The 23,566-nt window shown below is 39.6% G+C and overlaps 1 protein-coding gene across 10 annotated transcripts in view; it reads right to left on the bottom strand.

Annotated features, from left to right (window-relative positions):
• The window catches only part of NEO1 (neogenin 1), a 498,809-nt gene that overhangs the window by 146,834 nt on the left and 328,409 nt on the right, over window positions 1–23,566 (bottom strand). For all 10 annotated transcript variants that reach the window (XM_039492010.1, XM_039492008.1, XM_039492009.1 and 7 more), the window contains exons 6-7: window positions 5,711–5,865; window positions 4,095–4,215 (exon numbers count right to left, since the gene is read on the bottom strand). In XM_039492010.1, the coding sequence (XP_039347944.1) occupies window positions 4,095–4,215; window positions 5,711–5,865 (276 nt within the window). The remainder of the gene's footprint in view (window positions 1–4,094; window positions 4,216–5,710; window positions 5,866–23,566) is intronic.

Genomic DNA, 23,566 nt, shown 5'->3' with positions numbered 1-23,566 from the left:
AAGTATGGGCCTACCCTTAGTTTCTCTAAAAATCCTGCAAGATAGGATCCCATAAACCTCAGCAGTACAAACATAAAATGGATCAGAGCTCGGGTGAAGATGAGGGTAGTATTTATGACAACAGCTACATCCCTAAAAGTCTGCATAAATTGCGGGTCGGGTGTGGCAGATGGGCACCAGAGCCATACTCCACAATCACTTGCGATAATTCAGGAAGCAGGCATCCCCATAAATACAGGAGAGGAAGGAGGGACTTAAAATATTTGCACTGGAGGGAGAGGGAGTGTTATGCACAACCCACATGCTGAATGCTGCAGTCTAAGGAAGTGAAGGGGAGATATTGGTAGGGCAGGAAGAATAGCATCCAGACTATCCTGCCTGGCCTCTGACCTTTCCTGGTCCTGCCCCCTACAGGCAGAGCTGCCCTCAATTCTCTGCTCCCTGAAGAAGAGCAGTCCTTTGAAAGTACTGCTGGAGAGGAACAGCACTATGAGCTGTGTCTAGCCAGGCCACTGCTGTTTCTTGTCAGTCCTCCTTTCAAACAGCTAGTATGGCACCAGCAACCCCTCCTCTCCAAAAATATTACCAGCTTATTTCCCCTTTAAATCGCCCACTATTTGTTTCAAGGTCTCCGCCACACATAGCTTGTCCTCAGCCACAAGTTTTTCAGAATTTCTCGTTAACGCAAAGGAACAAAATCTCATCCACAAAGGGTGATGTTATCAAAGCAAAATATCTAATTTCTGTAATTTGAAATCAGTTTTATGTACAGTTTTCTAGTGTACTATAATTGTTAGTGTGCAGTGAACTGCAGCAAATCACTGAATTGCATCTGTGGAGTGTGAAATTACTGTACATGCACAGAAAATGAAGACTTATTCTATGGATGATTATCATATATTATACAGATGTTTATTACATCTACAGCAGAAAACACAAGAGCACAATATATTTCAGTTTAAAATCATTCCCCAGCCGGGCCAGCCCACTTCAGCAGGACATGACCAAAATTGGAAAGCTCTAGAGGAAGACAACAAAAAATAAACACCAAGAAAGACTTCCATACAAAGAGTTTAGAAAGTTTAAGGCCTTGTCTACACTACAGGGGGAGATCGATCTAAGTAGATCTACTTACCACGGAGTCCACACTATGCTATGTTGATGGGAAACACTCTCCTTGACTCCCTTTGTGCTTCAGGTCGAGTACAGGAGTCGATGGGAGAACGATCTGTGGTCGATTTAGTGGGTCTAGACCCGCTAAATTGACCGCCGATGCATTGATCACTGTGCGTCGATCCCCCGGTAAGTGTAGACAAGCCCAGAGACTATAAGGTTAAAGAGGCAGTGACTAAGAGCTGACATGCAGCACACAATAATGAATGGTAAGGAAGTGGTCAGCTGTACTCCTATTTAATCTCTCTCAATACCAAAGACTTCTCATCCTCACCTTCAAGGTCCTGCATAATTCTGCCTTTCCCACTTAGCCAAGCTAATTTCTTATGTTTTCCACATTTCACTTCTTGCCAAAACCAACACTATTGATGCCTTATTGTATTCAGGTTCCTATGACTCATCACAGTAGTATTGGTTTGTCCATTTCTCAAGTACTGGCCTGTAAACATGGAATGCCCTTTCCATAACTGCTTCATATAGCCTCTAACTTCTCATTTTAATACTTCTTTTAAGAAGGAATTTGAAATTATAAGCCTACTGGAAAGGGAAGCCTCCTACAAAGGCTTGTCAACCCAGCCAGGAACTTTCCAATGTCACCTTTAGAAGATAGAAGAAACTGAGAGATTGGGAACGGAAGGAAATTGACTTAGGTATGCATTTTCAATAGGTAAGAAAACTATGCACAGACAGTAAGCAATTTTTTGACAGTTGTACATTTTTATTTGATTTTTCAAACTTCACAAAGCCAATCTCTCTCATCACCAGGAGCCAAGTCTGAAGATTTATAAAACAACTGTTTGAGTTAGCATGCCAAAAACCCCAAAAACCTGTAAGTGTAAAATATATATATTTTAATTTGCACACCAAAACAAAGATTACCAGGTCACTATCTTCATGTACTTTAAGACATCCATACACTCCCATTCCTGAAAGTTTACTTCCTCCTTGCCTTTCATTTATTCTGAGATAGTATACAGCTTTAATAGCTTATTTCAACATTATCTCTCTGTGTATAAATGTGATGGCAGGCAGCACATACACCACTTTTCATGAGTTAGAATTTAATATGCACAGCTCACTCATGACTTTGATCCACCACTCGTTAAGCCATCATTCTCAATGAAGAAAAATTAAATGTACATTATGCTATCAACCTTGTGATTATATGTCAACAAAGAGCAGTATTTAGAACATATAGCTGTTACACATGGAGTGCAATGTTAAAAACATTGCAGGCCACATAACAGAAAAATATAATTTCATAGGTGTACTGTTACACCTGTTATGAGAATCCACCAACACTGCTCCCATAATCCTCTGGCAGCATGCAAAAGAAAGGACAGAGTTGTAAGGCAAAATTCTCTACTGTAACAGAAGAGATGGCTGGAGCAGGATAGGAGGTGAAACAGTCGGAGGAGGAAACAAGCAGCAAAGGAGTGACACCAGGGAATTAAAGTTGAAAGAGAAGGAGGAAAGCAAAACTCTTAGGAGCTGGGAGGACGTACAAGCCTTGGCAGGGCCTGAATCCAGAACTCAGATACATGAATTATTCAACATTTAAAAAAAAAATGAAAACATGGAGTTATTCTTCCATTTCCCAGCTTCTGAGAACTTCTCGATCTGACTTGTGTAGTCATCAGAATCCCTCAAGAAGAGATAAGATTACTTTTAATTTTGTTCCCTGAACACACAGATAGTAGTAAACCATTGTTGGATCCAGATTCCTAATACTAGACAGATTGGGAAATACCATAGTTTATAGCACTAAAGCAGTTGAATCCAGCAGGGGGCATCTTCTGCTCCAAAATATATAGCAAATTTTGTAAAATACAGAAATGACTTCAACTGGAACTGAAACATACCCACATTGTACAGTATATTCTCTGTATACTGAACACCCAAAATCATGTCTAGCTGTTCTATTTCTGCTAGTATTGCAAGTGCAGTCACACCATGTCTATGGTCCTATATGAACAATGTCTCTTCTTTAATTTTTCTGAACCCAAAGGAATCCTTTTCTGTGGACAACAGAATGCATAGCAGGTACCTTCCTTGCCATAACCAAGAATTCTTCCTTCTAAAACAAGACCAAGATCGGACAGGCAATACAAAAGTCAGATAGTAGTATGAAATGAATGCTCTCTTGCCTGATGTCTTGCTTTGCCTTCATATCAGTTGTCTCCCCTACTCTAAGACTGATTACCAAAATTTGTGTGACCTGAGGCTGGGAGAGTTATCCAAGATGATGCCCTAGGATGTAATTTGTACTATTCAGTGTTTCTCTCAGTGAGTATTTCTACTATCATGACAGTAGTTATGCTCCCTTAATACCTAAATATGTAATATGGGACATCATATGTTTAAATGGCAGGGATGTGAATGTTAATGATTTCTCTGATTAGGGCATAACAAATATTTATCTTACTCCACAAATGTTCTTTTAAAGAATTCTTTTATCAGTTTACATACGTGATGGAGATTACTTTAAACAAATAAATTCTGACAGGAGAGAATAGCTTCTGAAATTGAAATGAATTGTCTGAACTAATTCACTTGTATAAAGTTCCATGACTGCTCATTTTTCACTACTGTAATCCCATTCATCAGTTTCAATTCAGCTATAGCCACTATATTTTTATCTTAGTCTGGCTCTGTTGTGTGTGTGTGTGTTTTTTTTTTAAATAAACATTCCAGGATAACAGAGTACATTCTCCATATTAAAGGGAATGGTTTGCGGTTCACTCATTTTTTTTCCTATAAAAAACTATTAGTGTACAGTAAACACACTTAACTCAATGACTCATGATTTAAAAAGGCTTTCTGGTTTAGCTGAGTTGTGGACATAATGCCTCATGCAGAAAAAGCCCCTTGAAACTGCTCTCTCTCACCTTCTGGCACCACGTTTCCCCAGTTTCTCTTACCATGTTCAAGTATTATCAGCTGGGCTCCAGCCTGTGCATTTCCAACATCATTTTCTGCAATGCACTGATAGAATCCTTCATCTGATTTCACAAGACCCAAAACCTGCAGGTTATGCTCCTTCTGAGGGGGGAAAAAGGCAAAACATTTCATGATGCATTCATTAAAAATGAACTATAAATGCAAGCACATTAGTTTTTAAATGGTTACTATGACTTTCTGAGAAAACGCCCACATCTTACAATATCATGCCAAAAGGGCTTTGGAGTTATCTTCAGATCTCATGGCTATTATAACCACCTTGAGCCTGTCCCAGGTAAAGTATCTTTTACTTTGAATTTTCAAATGGCTGCACCAAAAATCAGCACAAAACTATTGTTAACAGGCTATGGAAATCACAACCTAATCCTAACATTCAGAAGTTAAGCATAGGCATGTATACAATCATGTATTAAATAATTATGTTAGTAAAACTAAAAATGATTGTAAAAGACAGACTGCACACTTGGAAATCAAGTTCTTACCTACACAGTCTTGTAGCCGCCAATTAAACCTTTAAGATACATATTTCAGTAATGAATTTCATTAAACCGTACAAGATTACACTTTAAGGTTTGCTCAACCAAAACTCAGGATTATATCATGAGTAAATCTGCATGGTACATCTTTGTTTGAGATTTTAATTCTTGTGCAGCCAAAATGACTATACAAAACTCAAGCAATCTATGGTCACATATACCTCATAACTTCCCAGTTTTCTGCTGTGTGAGAAGGACTGAGGCTGTTCAAATTCAAACTGATAGATTGGTGAAAGAATTAATTCATTACTGTGTATGTCTCGTAAAAGATGTATGCTATAAAGAAACAGACTTTTATAGTGTAAGGAACACAGTGTCTAATGCTCTTCAATAAAATGCTTCACACTGGATTACACAGCAATAAAGGATTCAAGGAGCCATTTAATGTTTCTGGACCTTATAACCACACACTGTAAAAACAGGCAGCTGACCCTATAAAAGAGCATAGCTTATATGTACATACAGTAACTCCTCACTTAAAGTCATCCTGGTTAACACTGTTTCGTTATTAGGTTGCTGATCTATCAGAGAACATATTCGTTTAAAGTCGTGCAATGTTCCGTTATAAGGTTGTTTGGCTCGCCCTGCTCCACCCATCCGCCCGGTGTTCCAGCTGAGGAGTGGGATTGAGCTGTGGGGGCTTATCCCACTCTGCCCACCCGGCATTCCAGCCAGGAAGCGGGCAAGCCCCAGACCCCGCTCCCCGGCAGGAGAGCGGAGTGGGGCAAACCCCTGTGCCCCGACCCCACTATGCCCTGCCTCAACCAAGCTTCACAATCATCACTGGTAAGTACAGTATTAAATAGTTTGTTTAAAATTATTTAAAACTTATACTGTATGTGTATATAATGTCTTTTGTCTGACGAAATTTTTTCCCCCTGGAAATTCTTATGGGGAAAATGGATTCACTTAACATCATTTTGCTTAAAGTAGCATTTTTCAGGAACATAACTAAAACGTTAAGTGAGGAGTTACTGTACATAGGAGGATTAAGGTACAGGTCAACAGGTTGAAATGACAGAAAATGAAAATGTACTTACTACAATTTTGAAGTAGTCACTAGGGATCACCATGTCTCCATTCTTGATCCATTTCACTGTTGGAGTTGGTTTTCCAGTCACTTCACACTCAAAGACAATATCCATAGATTCATGAGCATAAATATTATCAGGCTGCTTCAGAAATTCAGGTGGAGCTTTACATATAAAGGTAGAAGGAGAAAAGTTACTGTTTATCTAGACTTTGGTAATATCATTGGAGTTTACACTCTCTCTATAATAAAACAATAAAGTAGAAGTCGAGCGGGTGAAATTTTTGGGACAAGGAGTTTACTTGCTGAAAAAAGCAGTTTGGGGTTGATTGGAACTATTTATGTATTTGTGTCAATTTCACCAAATAGTTTTGATCGAACTGAAAAAGTCTAAATGTTTCAGTAATGTTGAAATTAACCCAATTACTATCCACTGTCACTGGGCCAGGGAGGGAGTGAGGGAGTGAGTGAATATGATTCTATAGCCTGTTCGGTAGGGCACCTACTGAGGATGTGGGCTGCCTAAGTTCAAGCCCTGCTCTAGTAACTGTCTAGTTATTTATACAAAGTGGAACAGCTTTAGAGAAGAGATGGAGAAAACCCCATAACCAGAATATGCCATAGCCCAATGGCAAGGTCATGCTCTGTAAACTGGCAGATCCAAGTTCAAATCCCTTTCTCCACATCAGAGAGATTAAGTGCTATTTACATCCAAACACCATACAAGATTCTATTACATCACTGTTGGACTTCCTAGCAGGTGGGGATATTATAGGTTAACTCATATGTTATTTGAGCAAAGATTGCCAATTGTGCTGAACTGTGTAGTGGCTTTCTAATAAGGACAAAATTCCAGTAGTAACTATGAGATCTCAATAGCACTCTTGCCCATCTATATGATCCCAGTTAATGAACAAGTACATTCAAATATCTTGCTATTTAGGCAACTAGGGGCTGGAAGCATCACCAAAGACACATAGTTGGTCTTCCTATTTCAAGAGGAGTGTGAGCAATGTCCACTGTCATCTATTCCCCAACAGCTAGTTACAGATGTCACAGTCTTGCAAGTGAAGCCTGCATATTATTGGCAGAACATTACTACAAAGCTTTGGGGAAATTTATGTACATTTATCAGGACTAAACAGGCAGGAAATATATCCAAGGTTACTTACAAAGGCAGGAGAGGGAGCAAAAGAAAGGCTTGGGCATGAAAGTCAATAGTCAAAAGGTGTGTGTAGGGATGGAAAACAATGGTTGCCCCAATATTTTCAAGATAGAAAAACCATGTGAAACAAACAGAGTTGGGACCATTCTTCCCATTCCACCTACAAGACAGAACACAACCCCTACAGTTTGAAATGGTAATGCATAATTTCATTAAATTAACTCTAGGAACAGTGTGGTCCCTCTAAGTCAGGGCAGTACACACAAGTAGGGGGAAATGTAAATTAAATCTTGGGGGCAACCACCACAAAAATGGATGTCAAACTGTGTGTGCTGTAACTTACTCCCATATAATCTTTATTTAAGAGACTACAGTTGGAATCTTTGTCTCTTTCAAATAAGGAGTGCTCTATAGGCTACAGGACAACAGCCAAGTTGTTCACAAATGTTTACTATGGAAAATGTACATTTCATTTTCAGTTATTTTCTTTTTAATGAATTAAAAAATAATGCTTTCAAAATGTTCTCTTTTACAGTTTAACTACTTAATTGTTTAGCATTCACACCAATTAAACACAACATAAATGCAGATGTTTGTGGTAGAGAAGTTAAATTGATAACCAGAGAGCAAATGAGCCAATTACCATATAAAATAAGATTTGTAATGGAAGATTATGTGTTTCATTACCAAACAGACAATTAAACTTCAAAGCAGCCTTGGCAGCTCTGCTTTCCCTCTCTCTCCCTCCTAATGTCATTATCCACGCAAAGAACACTTTTAATAGCTAAATGCTCATGCAGAATTTCACATTCAGACTATTATACTTGCAACATTCCTATTCCATGGGCTCCATTTAATTCCTTCACTATTTTGGAGCTATTTTAATGTTTAAACACTGCTACCTAGTGATCTGGATAGCTCAGTGGTTTGAGCATTGGCCTCCTAAACCCAGGGAGGAGTGTTCAATCCTTGAGGGGGCCATGTAGGGATGCAGCAAAAATCTGTCTGGGGATTGGTCCTGCTTCAAGTAGGGGGGTGGACTAGATAACCTCTTAAGGTCCCTTCCAACCCTGATATTCTATGATCAATAGTGCAACTGCAGCACTTCATTGTTTCCTTACTGCGCTATGCTACACAGAATTCTATATTTTCGAAGATTAGGAATGGACGTCCCTCAATAATTACAACAACAGGAATAAAGAAGTGATGTCTACTGTAAGCTTTGCATTATGGTTTCTTTAAGTATCTTTTCACAGCTTTGCAACTCTTTTATCAATGTTTGGAGCAGGAAGACTGAATAGCCTCAACAGGTAGCAGCTTGACTGAGGTCTGCTATCAAGTCAGCCACATGCACTGCCTCCAATGAGTGAGAGAACCAATTATATTTAGTACCTCCCAAAAATCCCCAGATGATCTTTCCTTTCATTGTCATACCAAATCACTCCTTCCCCCCCCCCAACAACAACAAAAAATCCAAGTGTCCCCCCCTACCCGCACATCTCATTTCAAATTTGCAGCTCAGGCTGGGAGGGAAGAATTAATGTAGTACTTCAAACCTTTAAGCTTCATTTGGCATAATAACTAATAAAAAGTTGTGTTTCTTAGTTGTCAATACAATTAATTATCCATATATGAATGAAATTAGTGGCGTATAAAATATGAGGTAGGACCTGAAAATTCATTTTAAATGTTTTAGGCCTTATTCACAGCTCAGTCCAATAGTGTTTATTTGAAAATATGATGCCTTCACTAAAAGTAAAACAGTAAATCTCTACAAGATTTTATTCATTTATGTGAATATTTATTTCCACAAAAGGCAATCATCTGAAAGATCTGAGTACATACTTACAGAGAAAAGCAGTCTGGTCAGCCTCTCCCGTTTTAGGCAAGCAGCAGACCCCACCAATTAGACTGACAATGTATCTCTCTACACACATATACATCATATATCACTTGAAATCTTTAAGTCTACTTTAAGATGAGGTATGACATGGAGCTGTCAAGTGGTGCTGTTACTATAGAAATGGGGATAAGCAACGACATCATCGACATTAAAATGACCACTTTGAACCATTTGCATTTGTTTGTTAGTTTAATTAGTCTCCATATTATTTCACAATATAAAATTGGATTTCTTTGGGATCTCAAACCATTGCAACAACAATATCTAGCGTAAAACAAATTAATAATAAATTTCTAAAGATATCATTGACATACAATAGTGCTGATGACATTTCTAGTTGTTATCACCATCTTGTTCATCCTTAATACCTCTGTTGAGAATGCATAGGTCACCACAGTCCTCATTCCCTGAGCAGAGCTGTGTACATGCCAAGGCAAGATTGTTCTGACAATAGACAGAGTTGATTGTGAAGCAACCCCTATGAGTACAGGCACAAATGAAGTTTTGAAAAAGCTCAGATGCCATACAGAAAGTAGATCATCATCCACATTTTCCCATCCATATTGTTATGGTGATCCAGTATTTGGTTTACCTATGTCCAAAGACATCAACATTTTTGTTTGCCAAGACGCTCTTTTGACATGCTCTTCAAAACTGTCCTCACATGGTGAGAGTTTGGCCAGTAAATTGATGGCTTTTTGATGGCTAGATTCAGGTGCAAGCAATACAGGTCTCTGTGAAACTCCTTTTCTTTCTCATTCTTGTCATACAACACTGCTACCAACTTTCCTGCTGCAGAAATGATCGCTTGTCTGTCACCCCACCCCACCCCACCCCCATTTGGCAAGCCTTCTGCAGCAGTAAGCTTAACTGTTTTGTCAATATTAAATCACAAATTTTTCTCAGTACCAAATAGGGATGACAGAGTCACATCTTAACACATGTACAGCAGAAAGTATGTTGCAGATGTCAAGAGTGTGTCACAAATTGTATGCACACCTCACTTACAGCACCATTTGATAGCTCCACATCACACCTTGTCTAAATGTACATAAAATAAGCTTCAAATGATCTAGGATGTGGGTGTGGACAGGCTGGATACGTTAAACTCTGAAATTATGGCCCTTTTTGGAGAATTGCCTCATGCCTATTTACAAAAACCAGCCATCATCTAATAATAAGCAAACCAATATTTCATAACACCTTAGTTACTACCCTATTCCTTCTATGTCCTAATCCTCCTCAAAAGTCCAGAAAAACATATGGGGATTGTAGGGTGCCCTAAACAGATCTGAACTATTTCTGATCAAGGGTGGGTGAGTGCTTTCCAAAGCTGAGGGCCTCATGGATAACACTCTGCCAGAAGCTCTCTCTCTGCTATCCCAGGGGCTTCAGATCAGGGTGGATTTGATTTAAATCAAATTGACTTAAATCATGAGTCAGGAACACTCAATTTAATCATGGATTTCTACATAAAAGTGCATTCTTGTTGGTTGTTATAACCTTAATACATATTCTTCACAACTCAGATAGATGTAGCTTTCATTTATAGAAGGTACACACTGTACATTTTTAAAGTGATTTATTTTGAAAGCTTTTCAGATTAGTTTTACAACCATATCAGAAAATGAATGATTGTTTGGTTATTTCATTTACCAAAGGTAACTGAAGCAGATATTTATGAAGTCTTTGGGAGGTGAACTATCTTCAATTCAACAGGTTAATATTAATATTTGGAGGATTTTCTTGCCATGTTGTATTAGGAGAACATCACCAGACAGACATTTAAATTGTTTTATTTAACTAAACCAACAACGTTATGTATTCTGGATTTTTTTTCCCAACAGCAAACATAATATTTTAACAAAACAAGCATATGAACTTTTGAATTTAGTTAAACATTCAGGTTTTTGTTAAAATAGTTTTTAACTAAAATAGTTAAATTTTTTTTTAGAAAACCACAAAAATTAAATTGACTGTCAGCCAGGTCAACATGAGAAACTTAAAATATTGGCTTCTGCAGTTGTCTTCACCTTCATTTTCCTGTTTCTTCATAGTCTGGAAAAGAAAAACAAGCTTTCCTGCTTTTTCAGGTTCCAAACGATTTCTCAATTTGGAATGAACTAGTCCAAAGGAAAAAAAATATTCTTTCTACACCGACAGAAGAAGCTACTGCTGTTAAAAGTGAGATTATCACTTCAACAGTCTCTGAATCCAAGTGCTTAAGTGACTTCCACCAGTTCACTGGTGTGACTTTCTTTAAAACGTCATCAAACATATTTCTTGAATGGGTCACCCTTACCCCTGAAGTTGATTATAGTTGGCATTATGGAGGGATGATTGCTGGATGTCCATGTCATAGCCAACTCCTCCTCTTCAGCAGTTAAAGTTTGACCCTGGTTTCAAGTATTGAGAATATTTGGAAGAAAATGAGCTGGAGATAGTGCTTGTCCCATTTGGGTTTTTTTTTTTTTTTTAATGCTTGTAATTTAACTCTGTCATTGCATATTTCTCTTTTTAAGATCTCACTCAGTTCCTTCCAAATTTCAACAGCCTCAGCAATAAAATAGCTATTTCCCTGCATTTTGTTTCGGGCTACAGAAACAGCCTTCAGGGTACTCAGCATGTGTTCAACATTTCTCTTAAGCCCAATGTTGAGAACTTTGGCTGTGACAACGATATTTATTTTTTCACGATTTTGTTCAACTGTCATCCGATTAGGCCAGTTCTTGATATAGTGCTCAAATCAGTCCACTACTGAGTTCCATTGCACATCTTGTGGGAGAATTAGCTTGGTTTCTCCCACTTTTTTCAAAGCAGCTGCTGCAAAGTGGTTGTTACGGAAGTATTTTGCAATTTCAACAACATTAGCCTTTATTTCTGGAACACTTTGAAATCTTTTTCTAGGAGGTGCATCAAATGAGCATTGCAACCATATGTTATTAGCTTGGGACTCTCTTCACTCTCTTCTAAATAATTTCTTCTCATCTTGGATACATTTGCAGCATTGTCTATGACCAAGCTGCATACTAGACATTTGATTTTTTTCCCCATAGTTTGTTATAGCATTTACTGCTACTTCTTGTAAGTATTCTGCTGTGTGTGCATTTCCTGATGTATCAATTGTTTCTGTAAGGAAGCCATTCCCTACTTCTGTTGTCACACAAGCACATACAACAGGATTATTGTGGACATTGTTCCACCCATCAAGATTCAGGTTAATGACTGAACCATGTTAAGGAAGTCTGGGTTCTCAATCATCGGAAAGGAGAGTTTGTTGCATCAACAAACCGGGCAATTTTTTCATCAATTACCTCTTTTTGTAATCTGCTGGTTCTCATCACAAATTTATCTGTGATTGTTTCTGGATGATGGAGATTTTTTTTGTTTGCACTACAGGTGATATGCTCTGCCTATGTGACATACATGATGTGACTGAAACACTATCATTAGCAGATAACTCTGAAACTATAGAAAATAATGGTGATCTTGAAGGTCGATAGTCTTCACAATCCTGTATGTTGAGGATGGATTCTTCTAAACAAAATAAATCAATGCAGTTATTTCATTATTATTACCATACTGCTCATTTAGTATTACTCATTGCATTCACTGACACTCAGTACTACTTTAAAAGTGAAATTGTAAAAGGAAGATCTGCCTATTTCAGCTATTTTTTTTATCACAACTGCATCTAAAATGATAGTACCATAGAGTAACAACTATATTTTTTGCTCAAAAATGAGAATTCAAGAATAGTCCAGAAGGAAGACAGGCAGTCCTTAAGAAAGAAGTATGAAATAAAAAAGTTTACCAACATGAAGATCCTGCATGTTCAGAAATGTTCCTTTCATCATCTTCAACGCAGCTTCCTCCTGAGAAGGACCACTTCTCATGATGTTGTTTCATTTGGGCAACTAGGCCTTGCATTTTCTTTGTTCAACTGTCTGCATGCCTGTCTTATTCACAGGTAGAGGAACTTCATTAAAAATATTCCCAAACTGGGTCTCCTTTACAGCCTGCTGCCATTATAGGTTTTCCCTTCTAGTGAGAGAATTGTATGGTAGATCTCAAATCAATGAAGGCTACATTCAGAAAGACCTCAAGACTTCTGGAATATGGTGCACAAATTAGTTTCACTTTTGTTTCTACTGCCTGTCCCTTCCTTCTCCCATTCATCTCCTTGTCCAGATCTATTCCGCCCCCAACAATCTTCTATTCATTGAACTTTTTGAAACCTTCACTTTGAGAGAGGTAAGAGATTGACTCTGTGTACACAAATTTGCAGAGGGACAATACGGTTGAGGTCTGTTTCTCACCTCTGTATATTATTTATTTAAAAACCATTTGCTGTTAACAAGCATGTTATCTCTGGAGACACAAATCCACAGTTTGAGAACTGCAAAACTAAGCATCTCTGATGGTATCTTCTACACTGAGCACTGAGTCTCATTGGGTAGAGAGAAATATTAACCTAAATAATCTATACAGAAGGCCCTGGAACCCCATATGATTGGGTCTGTAATCCATGAAGTATTGGAACTCACTTACAAAACTTTTCTTAAACATTACATGAATATATTGTTTCATACTATAGAATTAATAATTCCTATTCCATGATGAGATATCTTTAAGCTATAATGTATCTTAATTAAAACTAAAAAAAAAATACAATTTAAATAAAAAAATCTGATTGTGATTTTTGTTTTTAAATCATTTATATTTATCCACCCTGCTTCAGATAAAGTACTGACCATAACTGTTTGTATAAGTGAAGAGATGTCTCAAGTAGGGATATCCCAGGTCACTTAGGCCTTTATAGTAAAAATCAGCACCTTAAAATTCTATCTGAAAGCTAACCATGTGCCAAAGGTATGTCACTCTACTCAGTCAAGAGTCAGCAGCAGTTTCAAGTTTCCAAACAGATTTAAGACACAGCTCCAGACAGAGCACACTGCAACAGTCTAATCTTGAAGTGACAGAAACATGGAAAACAATAGCAAGATCAACAAAACACAAAAAGATGCTTGCCAAGAAGGGAATTATTGATGAGATGTGGCTGTTAGTCCAACCATACACTCAGATAAAGAATCTAGTTACAAAAGGCAAACACCTCCCCTCAATCATAGGGACAGAAACAATTTCTATTACAGCTTCTGGCAGTTTCTCCCAATGTACCAACATCATCTGTCTTGTCTGGGTCAAGATTCAGTCAGCTTAATCCCACCCATTCCCAGTCTCGATCAGACACGGGTCAACCAGCTCAATGGCTCCCCCAGATCATCAAGATGGAGCTATAAAGCTGGGTGTTGTCAGTATCCTATACAAACAGTAAGACATTGGCATACAGGACAGCCACACCACCTCCTTGATGATTACACACCACTCTACCTCAGGCTCATGTTGCACTGAGTCCTGCCTGGCACCATCTGAGGCAAAACCAGTCCTGCATAATTAAACCAGGTCTCAGTGATAAGTGCATGGGTGCAACCAGGCTTTTCCTAAAGAGGATGCAAGACCAGAAGCTGAAGAGGAGGAGGAGGCAGTGCACAGAGATAGCAGCCAGAGGTACCGGAGCCCCAGTCACCCCACCTTTAAGTCTTGCTGGCCACTGACTGCTTCAATTACCTTTTCTTCCCCATCCTGCTGGTCTCTATCTCCTGGTGCCAGTGCTTGGAGATGAGGAAGAAGCAGTGTCTGAAGCTGTCAGGGAACAGCATGACCTGGAGCTGGGGCAGAGGTGGCTGCTCCTCCACCCAGAATCACCAATTTCAGAGTCCACTTATGGCAGGGGGCAACTTTCAGGACAAGTCCAGGGGTCATAGACTATCTGGGTTAGAAGGGACCTCAAGAGGTCATCTAGTCCAACCCTCTGCTCAAAGCAAGACCAACCCCCAAACAGATTTTTGCCCCAGATCTGTAAATGACCCCCTCAAGGATTGAACTCACAACCCTGGGTTTAGCAGGTCAATGCTCAAACCACTGAGCTATCCCTCCCCCAAGAAATTTAAGCCTCCAGAAGCTTTGATTTTTTGAAGGTTAAAATGTAAAAATCACTCTATATTTGTTGTCATTGTTTCCTGTAACATCCAGCAGTGCATCTCACCCCCCATGCTCTCCCCAATTCCATCTGGCAGTGACCCCCCATCCACTGTACACCCCAAATCACTTGGCAGTGACCCCATCCTACAGCTCCCTCCCATCCCCAATCACAGACCATTCCGTGTCGCATGTTAATTTTCATCATCTGAGTCAGATGCCACCAGCAGAAAGTTGGTTTTCTTTTTTGATGATTTGGGTTCTGTAGTTTCCACATTGGAGTGCTGCTCTTTTAAGACTACTGAAAGCATATTCCACACCTCGTCCCTCTCAGATTTTGGACAGTACTTCAGATTCTTAAACCTTGGGGCAGGTGCTGTAGCTATCTTTAGAAATCTCACATTGGTACCGTCATTGTGTTTTGTCAAATCTGCAGTGAAAGTGGTCTTAAAACGAACAACATATGCTGGGTCATCATCCGAGACTGCTATAACATGAAATATATGGCAGAATGCAGGTAAAAGAGAGAGCAGGAGACAATTCTCCCCCAAGAAGTTCAGTGACAAATTTAATTAACGTGTTTTTTTTTAATGAGTGTCATCAGCATGGAAGCATTCCTCTCGAATGGTGATTGAAGCATGAAGGGGCATACAAATGTTTAGCATATTTGGCACGAAAATACTTTGCAAGGCCAGCTACAGAAGTGCCATACGAACACCTGTTTTCACTTTCATGTGACATTGTAAATAAGAAGTGGGCAGCATTATCTCCCGTAAATGTAAACAGACTTGTTTGTCTTAGCAATTAGCTGAACAAGAAGTAGGACTGAATGGACTTGTAGGAGCTAAAGTTTTATATTGTTTTGTTTGAGTGCAGTTATGTAACAAAAAAAATCTACATATGTAAGTTACGCTTTCACAATAAAGAGATTGCACTGAAATACTTGTATGGGGTGAATTGAAAAATACTATTTCTTTTGTTTATCATTTTTACAGTGCAAATATTTGTAATAAAAATATAAAATGAGCACTGTACACTTTGTATTGTGTTGTAATTGAAAATCAATATATTTGAAAATGTAGAAAAACATCCAAAATATTTAATACATTTAAATTTGTATTCTATTATTAAAAGTGTGATTAAAACTGTGTTTACCTCAAAATCATGATTAAAAAATTAATTGTGATTAATCACATAAGTTAACGGTGATTAATTGACAGCCCTAACTTTATTCCACCCCAAAATGATGCTTATAAAGAAAGTAAGGAAACAGTTCTAGAGTATGGTGATCATACCAGCTAATCCACTTAGTCACATCTTTCATCTATTTTCACACCCTCACTACTATTGCTGCACTGTATTTGATTTTCTTTTAACCTATTCACTTTGTGGCAAATATGGCTCATGTTTCTGCAAATACCATTCTAACGATATCTTTCTGTACTTGCCAGGATTAAAAACCCTTGGGTCTTTCCATACATATAACAAACTAGAAGATGTGTTGATGGATGGTTCTGAACTGATTTACAGCATAGGTCACCATTTTATTGCTTCCGGTACCTTGGCTATGCCAAGTCGACTTTACTCTCACAGTAGAGAGTACTGTATTCTAAATGGTGTGTATTTCATTTAAATTTAAAAGCAATTTCTTTGGTCAATAAGATGACCTTAACTGATATCTGTTAACTATTTGGCAATGGCATATACAGTATGGACAGTAACGAAAATTTTACAAATCCCTCTACATCAGGTACTGGGTCAAAGGACTAAAAATTAAATTAATGACAATTTTGATTAAATTATGATTTTTAAAAATTAAAAGGAGTGTGCTAATCCCCAGCAAGTCTGTTATCATTTAGCTCAAGTACAAGTCAAACAATGTAACATCTGTCTCAAGGTAATATAAAATGTAAGCAAAAGTCACTTATTTTAGCTTGATCAGTTTGTTGGCTTTTTTAATGAATAGTTTTCAAAGCAGGAAGTCCATAACAGAATCTCTGCTCTAAAATGGCACACATGACAACATCTTCCCTCCAAAAAAGACAGATAATGTATACAAATTCGGATTTGGTATTTAAATATTGTGACAAAGTTCTTCCTCTACCTTGGTGGGTTCTGCGCTTATTGGCAGATTTGTTCATCTCAGTGATCTTCCCCACAGTCTGGATCAACTCCTCCTGTGTCTGATCAGGAGTTGGGAGGTTTGGGGGGAACCCGGGACCGCCCTCTACTCCGGGTTCCAGCCCAGGGCCCTGTGAATTGCAGCTGTCTATAGTGCCTCTTGTGACACCTACAACTCCCTGGGCTACTTCCCCATGGCCTCCTCCAAACACCTTCTTTATCCTCACCACAGGACCTTCCTCCTGGTGTCTGATAATGCTTGTACTCCTTAGTCCTCCAACAGCACACCCTCTCACTCTCAGCTCCTTGTGCCGCTTGCTCCCAGCTCCTCACACGCACTTCCTCTCCTCTGGCTCCTTCTCGCCTGACTGGAGTGAGCTCTTTTTTAAACCCAGGTGCCCTGATTAGCCTGCCTTGATTGGCTGCAGGTGATCTAATCAGCCTGTCTGTATTAATTGGTTCTAGCAGGTTCCTGATTACTCTAGTGCAGCCCCTGCTCTGGTCACTCAGGGAACAGAAAACTACTCACCCAGTGACCAGTATACTTGCCCTCTACCAGACTCCTGTACCCCACTGGCCTGGGTCTGTCACAATATACAGTATATCCACATATAGTAGTTAGTTTTCTTAAAATGAACAACAGCAACAGGGTCTTGTGTAGTGAAAATGCTTTCTTCCCTAATGGCAATGGTGGAGGGAGGGAGAGGCTTGTTTATGAAATAGATTAAAAAAAACTCCCGAAAAAAAGCTATATCTAAAGGAAGTCAAAAAGTCTTCCAAACCTCTCATCTTTTGAAAAACACATTTCATATGTAACTGGAAATTTTGCATAGCAAACAAAAGCTGGCAAAATGGAATCTAGTTAGAGAAGTATCCACAGAATTGAAAACTGTCAAATGCATAAAAAAGGCAATGTACCAAGAAAGAAAAATATTATAAAAATGTAAACTAGTATATGCACAGCATTTTTTAATATGCAAAAGCCCCAGTTCCCAATGTATGAACTGAAACTGTCCTAAGAGGATGAAAGCTCTTGTGGTAGCAACATAATGTACCTTTATTCTTAACTCCGAGAATAAGAATTTCACATCTGTTTTTAACAAGCAAATGATCAGCAATTTTAGATACTGGGAAAATTTAAATATACATACCCATTTAGATGTATAGTTCTGAACTCTGGGAATGGTTTACTATGACAACAGGTCACTGGAATTCTTCTATAGCCCTCCTTCCATGGAAAGCATATAGTGACTGACAATTTTTATTACCTGTGAAACAGTATCTCTCAGATGGGATTTTGCTCCTATTGAAGTTGTAAAGGCACAAATGACCAATGAGATAACAGAATTTTGAGTACTGACACAGGTTGTCTAGCGGCTGATAGCTTCTTCCACACAAATGCCTAAGCATTTAATATGAAGAGAAATACTTACAAAGTGGGAGGGAAGAATCCTGGCTGGAATGAAATTAGTTAGAAAAACAAAGGCATCTTGCTCATGCTCAAAGTGAAAAAACTTGCCCAGAAACTGCAAAGTAAAAAACACTATCCATGGGCCATCCCCAAGAGAAATGTCTCTGAAGCAGCACAGAAAAAAAATGGAACGTTACTAATAGAACTATCCATAGATTAGATGATGGTGGTGTGACAAAGTTCCTACTCTACCTTGGTAGGTCCTGCGCTTATTGGTGGATTTGCTCATTTCAGAGATTCACCATGTGGGTCAGGAAACAGCCCAGAGACCTTCCCTTCTGGTAGAAGCCACAGTTCAGGTCAATTCCTCCTGTGTCTGATCAGGAGTTGGGAGGTTTGGGGGAACCCGGGCCTGCCCTCTACTCTGGGTGCCAGCCCAGGGCCCTGTGGACTGCAGCCGTCTAGAGTGCCTCCTGGTATAGCTGTGCGACAGCTACAACTCCCTGGGCTACTTCCCCATGGCCTCCTCCCAACACCTTCTTTATCCTCACCACAGGACCTTTCTCCTGGTGTCTGATAATGCTTGTACTCCTCAGTCTTCCAGTAATATGTCTTCTCACTCTCAGCTTCTAGTGCCTCTTGCTCCCAGCTCCTTGCATGCACACTACAAACTGAAGTGAGGTCCTTTTTAACTCAAGTGCCCTGATTAGCCAGCCTGTCCTAACTGATTCTTGCAGTTTCTCCTTAATTGGCTCCAGGTGTCCTAATAAGCCTGCCTGCCTTAGTTGGTTCCAGCAAGTTCCTGCTTGTTCTGGAACTGCCCCTGTTATCTTATCCAGGGAAAAGGGATCTACTTAATCTGGGACTAATATATCTGCCTACTACCACTCTCCTGTAGCCATCTGGCCTGACCCTGTCACAGTGGATATTGGAAACTGTTGAAATCGTGGTGGAATTTTTCCAGAGTCTCCTTCCCATGGGTCCAGATGATGAAGATGTCATCAACGTAGCGTAGGTAGAGAAGGGGCCCACCACGATTTCAACAGCTTCCACCCCACCATCAACCTCAGCCTGGACCAATCTACACGGGAGGTCCACTTCCTAGACACCACGGTGCAAATAAGTGATGGTCACATTAACACCACCCTATACCGAAAACCTACTGACCGCTATGCCTACCTTCACGCCTCCAGCTTCCATCCCGGGCACACCACAAGATCCATTGTCTACAGCCAAGCACTGAGGTACAACCGTATCTGCTCTAACCCCGCAGACAGAGACCAACACCTACAAAATCTCCACCAAGCATTCTCAAAATTACAGTACCTGCACGAGGAAATAAGGAAACAGATCAACAGAGCCAGACGTGTACCCAGAAACTTCCTACTGCAAGACAAACCCAAGAAAGAAACCAACAGGACTCCACTGGCCATCACATACAGTCCCCAACTAAAACCCCTCCAACGCATCACCAGGGATCTACAACCCATCCTGGACAATGATCCCACACACTTTCACAGGCCTTGGGTGGCAGGCCAGTCCTCGCCCACAGACAACCTGCCAACCTGGAGCATATTCTCACCAGTAACTGCACACCGCACCATAGCAACTCTAGCTCAGGAACCAATCCGTGCAACAAACCTCGATGCCAACTCTGCCCACATATCTACACTAGCGACACCATCACAGGAACGAACCAGATCAGCCACACCATCACTAGTTCATTCACCTGCACGTCCACCAATGTAATATACGCCATCATATGGCAGCAATGCCCCTCTGCTATGTATATCGGCCAAACTGGACAGTCTCTAAGGAAAAGGATAAATGGACACAAATCAGATATTAGGAATGGCAATATACAAAAACCTGTAGGAGAATACTTCAACCTCCCTGGCCGCACAATAGCAGATCTTAAGGTGGCCATCCTGCAGCAAAAAAACTTCAGGACCAGACTTCAAAGAGAAACTGCTGAGCTTCAGTTCATCTGCAAATTTGATACCATCAGCTCAGGATTAAACAAAGACTGTGAAAGGCTTGCCAACTACAGAACCAGTTTCTCCTCCCTTGGTTTTCACACCTCAACTGCTAGAACAGGGCCTCATCCTCCCTGATTGAACTAACCTCGTTATCTCTAGCTTGCTTCTTGCTTGCATATATATATATATATATACACACACACACACACCTGCCCCTGGAAATTTCCACTACTTGCATCCGACGAAGTGGGTATTCACCCACGAAAGCTCATGCTGCAAAACGTCTGTTAGTCTATAAGGTGCCACAGGATTCTTTGCTGCTTTTACAGATCCAGACTAACACAGCTACCCCTCTGATACAATAATTCTGAGACCACCTGCAACAGCAGAAAGAGGAACTACATGCAGGGACTGAGCATTTTATAACATCAAACTGACTGATTATTTAGAACTGGACCCCTAATAGTTTAATGAATTCATAATGTGGTTTAAAGATCATGAAGCATGGTCACTGACACCTGCTTATTGGGGATTTGCAGAGCTAAATTCATGAAGGAAAAGGTGGCTATACAATATAGAATCATAGAATCTCAGGGTTGGAAGGGACCTCAGGAGGTCATCTAGTCCAACCCCCTGCTCAAAGCATAATCCTCCCCATTTTCAATGCGAAATCATAATCTGTGAGGGAGATTAGGCATTTAGGGTGAGCAAGTTGGAGATCAGGTTCTCTGGTGAGATCTGTTTTAAATTAGCATGTTTTATCAGCATAAGAATGCCATTCTCAGCTCTTGTGTAAATATCTTTGAATAATGACATATCTGTCCCTGTGCAGCAATTTTTCCAGATATTGTACATTCTAATAATATTTAATAAAAATCCTTTCCTTGCAGGCTGACTTGGTGGTGCAGGGGAATCCAGCACACTCATGTACTGGGACTCCCTGGACCCAGTGAGACTGCAATACCATGTCCACATTCCATGGCCCTGTCTACGCCAAGGAGCTTTTCTAAAAATTACCCACCATTGTTAACACCTGTTCAGCATTTAAGGAAATTTTTTTAGAAGAACTCCAGGCTTCATGGAGAGGAAAGGAGTCTTTCCTTTCAAAGTAATTTAATAATTTGCTGAGCAAGATAGCTTATGGATGGGTGCTGTGGGACAGAGGAGATCATAAAGGACCCACCAACTAGAAAATGAAAACAGTGTGTGTGTACAATGTGGGTTTAACATACGACTACTTGAACAATATTCACCAGTCCTCATGATAGAGAGGAGATGGTTCTATTAAAAGTAGAGAAATTTTATACAGTCATGATTACCAATGTAATCATAATATTAAACATTAAAATATACATAATGTGCACAAAAATGGGTACTACCTAACTAAATATTCATTATTATACAACAATCAAAGTACAAAGTAAACCTCCTAAAGTACTTCTTGGATGCTTCTATATTTGTTTTAGAAATAGATAATTATTTATAAGCTAAGGTATCGATAAAGGTGAAATTCCTATTTTCACTGTGTTCCCCCTTGTTTTAATATTTAAGTTTTAACAAGTCCTCCCACTCCAGCTCTTCCACAAGAAATAAAAGCTTATTTGACTCTGAATCCACCCCATGTACCATAGAAACATCTGAATCACAAGAATTTTCATCAAAATTTAACTTTCTTACAGCAGTGCCAAAACCAATGAAATTTGGATTTCAAATCCCTAATTTTCTAAATGAAGAACACATGGTGAGGAGGCATCAGACATCGTCCTGTGCAAGATGTGCCTTTGGGCCCTCGTTCCATATTTGTAGCACAAACTACTTTCTAACATAAACCCCCAGACTTCCTGTTTTAATTTACTGACTTGCCACCTCTAATAAACACAGAGGTGCAAGAGATGTCAGACTGGTAGCTCTAGGCAGATTCTGCTCTTGGGAAATTATGTTGTTTAGATTTTTTTCCTCCCTGCTAAACACCACAGTTTAAAAATCTAGCATGCCACAACTATTTCTATTCAGACTATTTAGTGGAAGGATTTGCAGCACTCCTTCAACAATATGGAAAATAGCAAACTCTACTCTTGGCATTTATGGATATTATTTTGGATATGGTGTTTGTTTTCTTGAAGAGTAAAAAATAAAGGTTTTGAAGGGACAGCCAGGCTGGATGGTGTGTGCTAATATACACTACATTTGATATTTAACAATAATTTACAGTCCAAAGTAAAATGTTAATGCTCTCACAAATTATTCATTTAATAAAATAACAGCTCATTTCCCACAGATGATTATTATGGAACATTAAAACATTTATAATTGCAGAGAGGTCACTGCATCACTGGTGGAGCAACTGCTATAGCAACCTGTCAATCTATCGCCATTAAAGACCAATCATTCCACCAGACTATAAACCGGACTATCCAAAATAGAAGGCGCAGGTAGCGCCACCTATTACTATTGTGGTTGCCAGAAACTTCCCATTATAAGAACCTGTTTTCAGTTGCTTAGAATTTTGCCAGAGTTTAACCATTTCAGCTGAAGTTTTACACACTGGGTGTTGCTTCAGATTGAATGTGTTTGGAAAATTTCAGCCAATACAGATCAGCCATTCCTGAGAATAAGACTAGGGGAAAATACCTTATCTTGCCTGTGTTACAAAAATCTGGTAACCTTTTCTTTGAAACCTCTAACACCTCAATGCTTTCAAGAAGGGATCTGAAATTTGGCAAGGAGATGATCTTTGTAAAATACACCCATACGTGGCCAAGTTCTAAAGACTTTGAAAAATTGTAGTTCATACATGCTCAGTAGAGACTTCTTAGACTTTAAGAGATTAATCCCCTTAGAATTCCTACTGCACCGGACACGCTTCAGCCAGGGGCCGAGCAGAATTTTTCCTGCAATGCAGTTCTGGGCTGCTGTGGGCTGTACTGGGTCAAGGAATCTGAACTGAGAGCAAAAAGCCTGTCTTTCCTGTGCTTTTGACCTTCAGGCCAGGACTAAGGAGTGCGAGAAGGAAGCTACCTGATTCAAATACAGAGGGGACGAGAGCTGGACACAAGGAGGGGCTGGGGGTAGGAGAAGTAAATCGGGACAGGTAGCCTGAGGGTTGGGAGGCAGAAATGGACTGGAGGCTGACAGGAGAGGGAAACTGGGACTGGCAATTAGGGTGCAGGTGAGAGACTGGAAACCAGAAATGTAGAGGACTGGGACTGGCTGGGCAGGGATACAGGGACCGAGAATCAGTGGGGAAG

This window comes from Mauremys reevesii, linkage group 10 (assembly GCF_016161935.1).
Source record: "Mauremys reevesii isolate NIE-2019 linkage group 10, ASM1616193v1, whole genome shotgun sequence".
NCBI classification, from domain to species: domain Eukaryota; kingdom Metazoa; phylum Chordata; order Testudines; family Geoemydidae; genus Mauremys; species Mauremys reevesii.
This window is presented reverse-complemented; position numbering and strand designations above follow the sequence as displayed.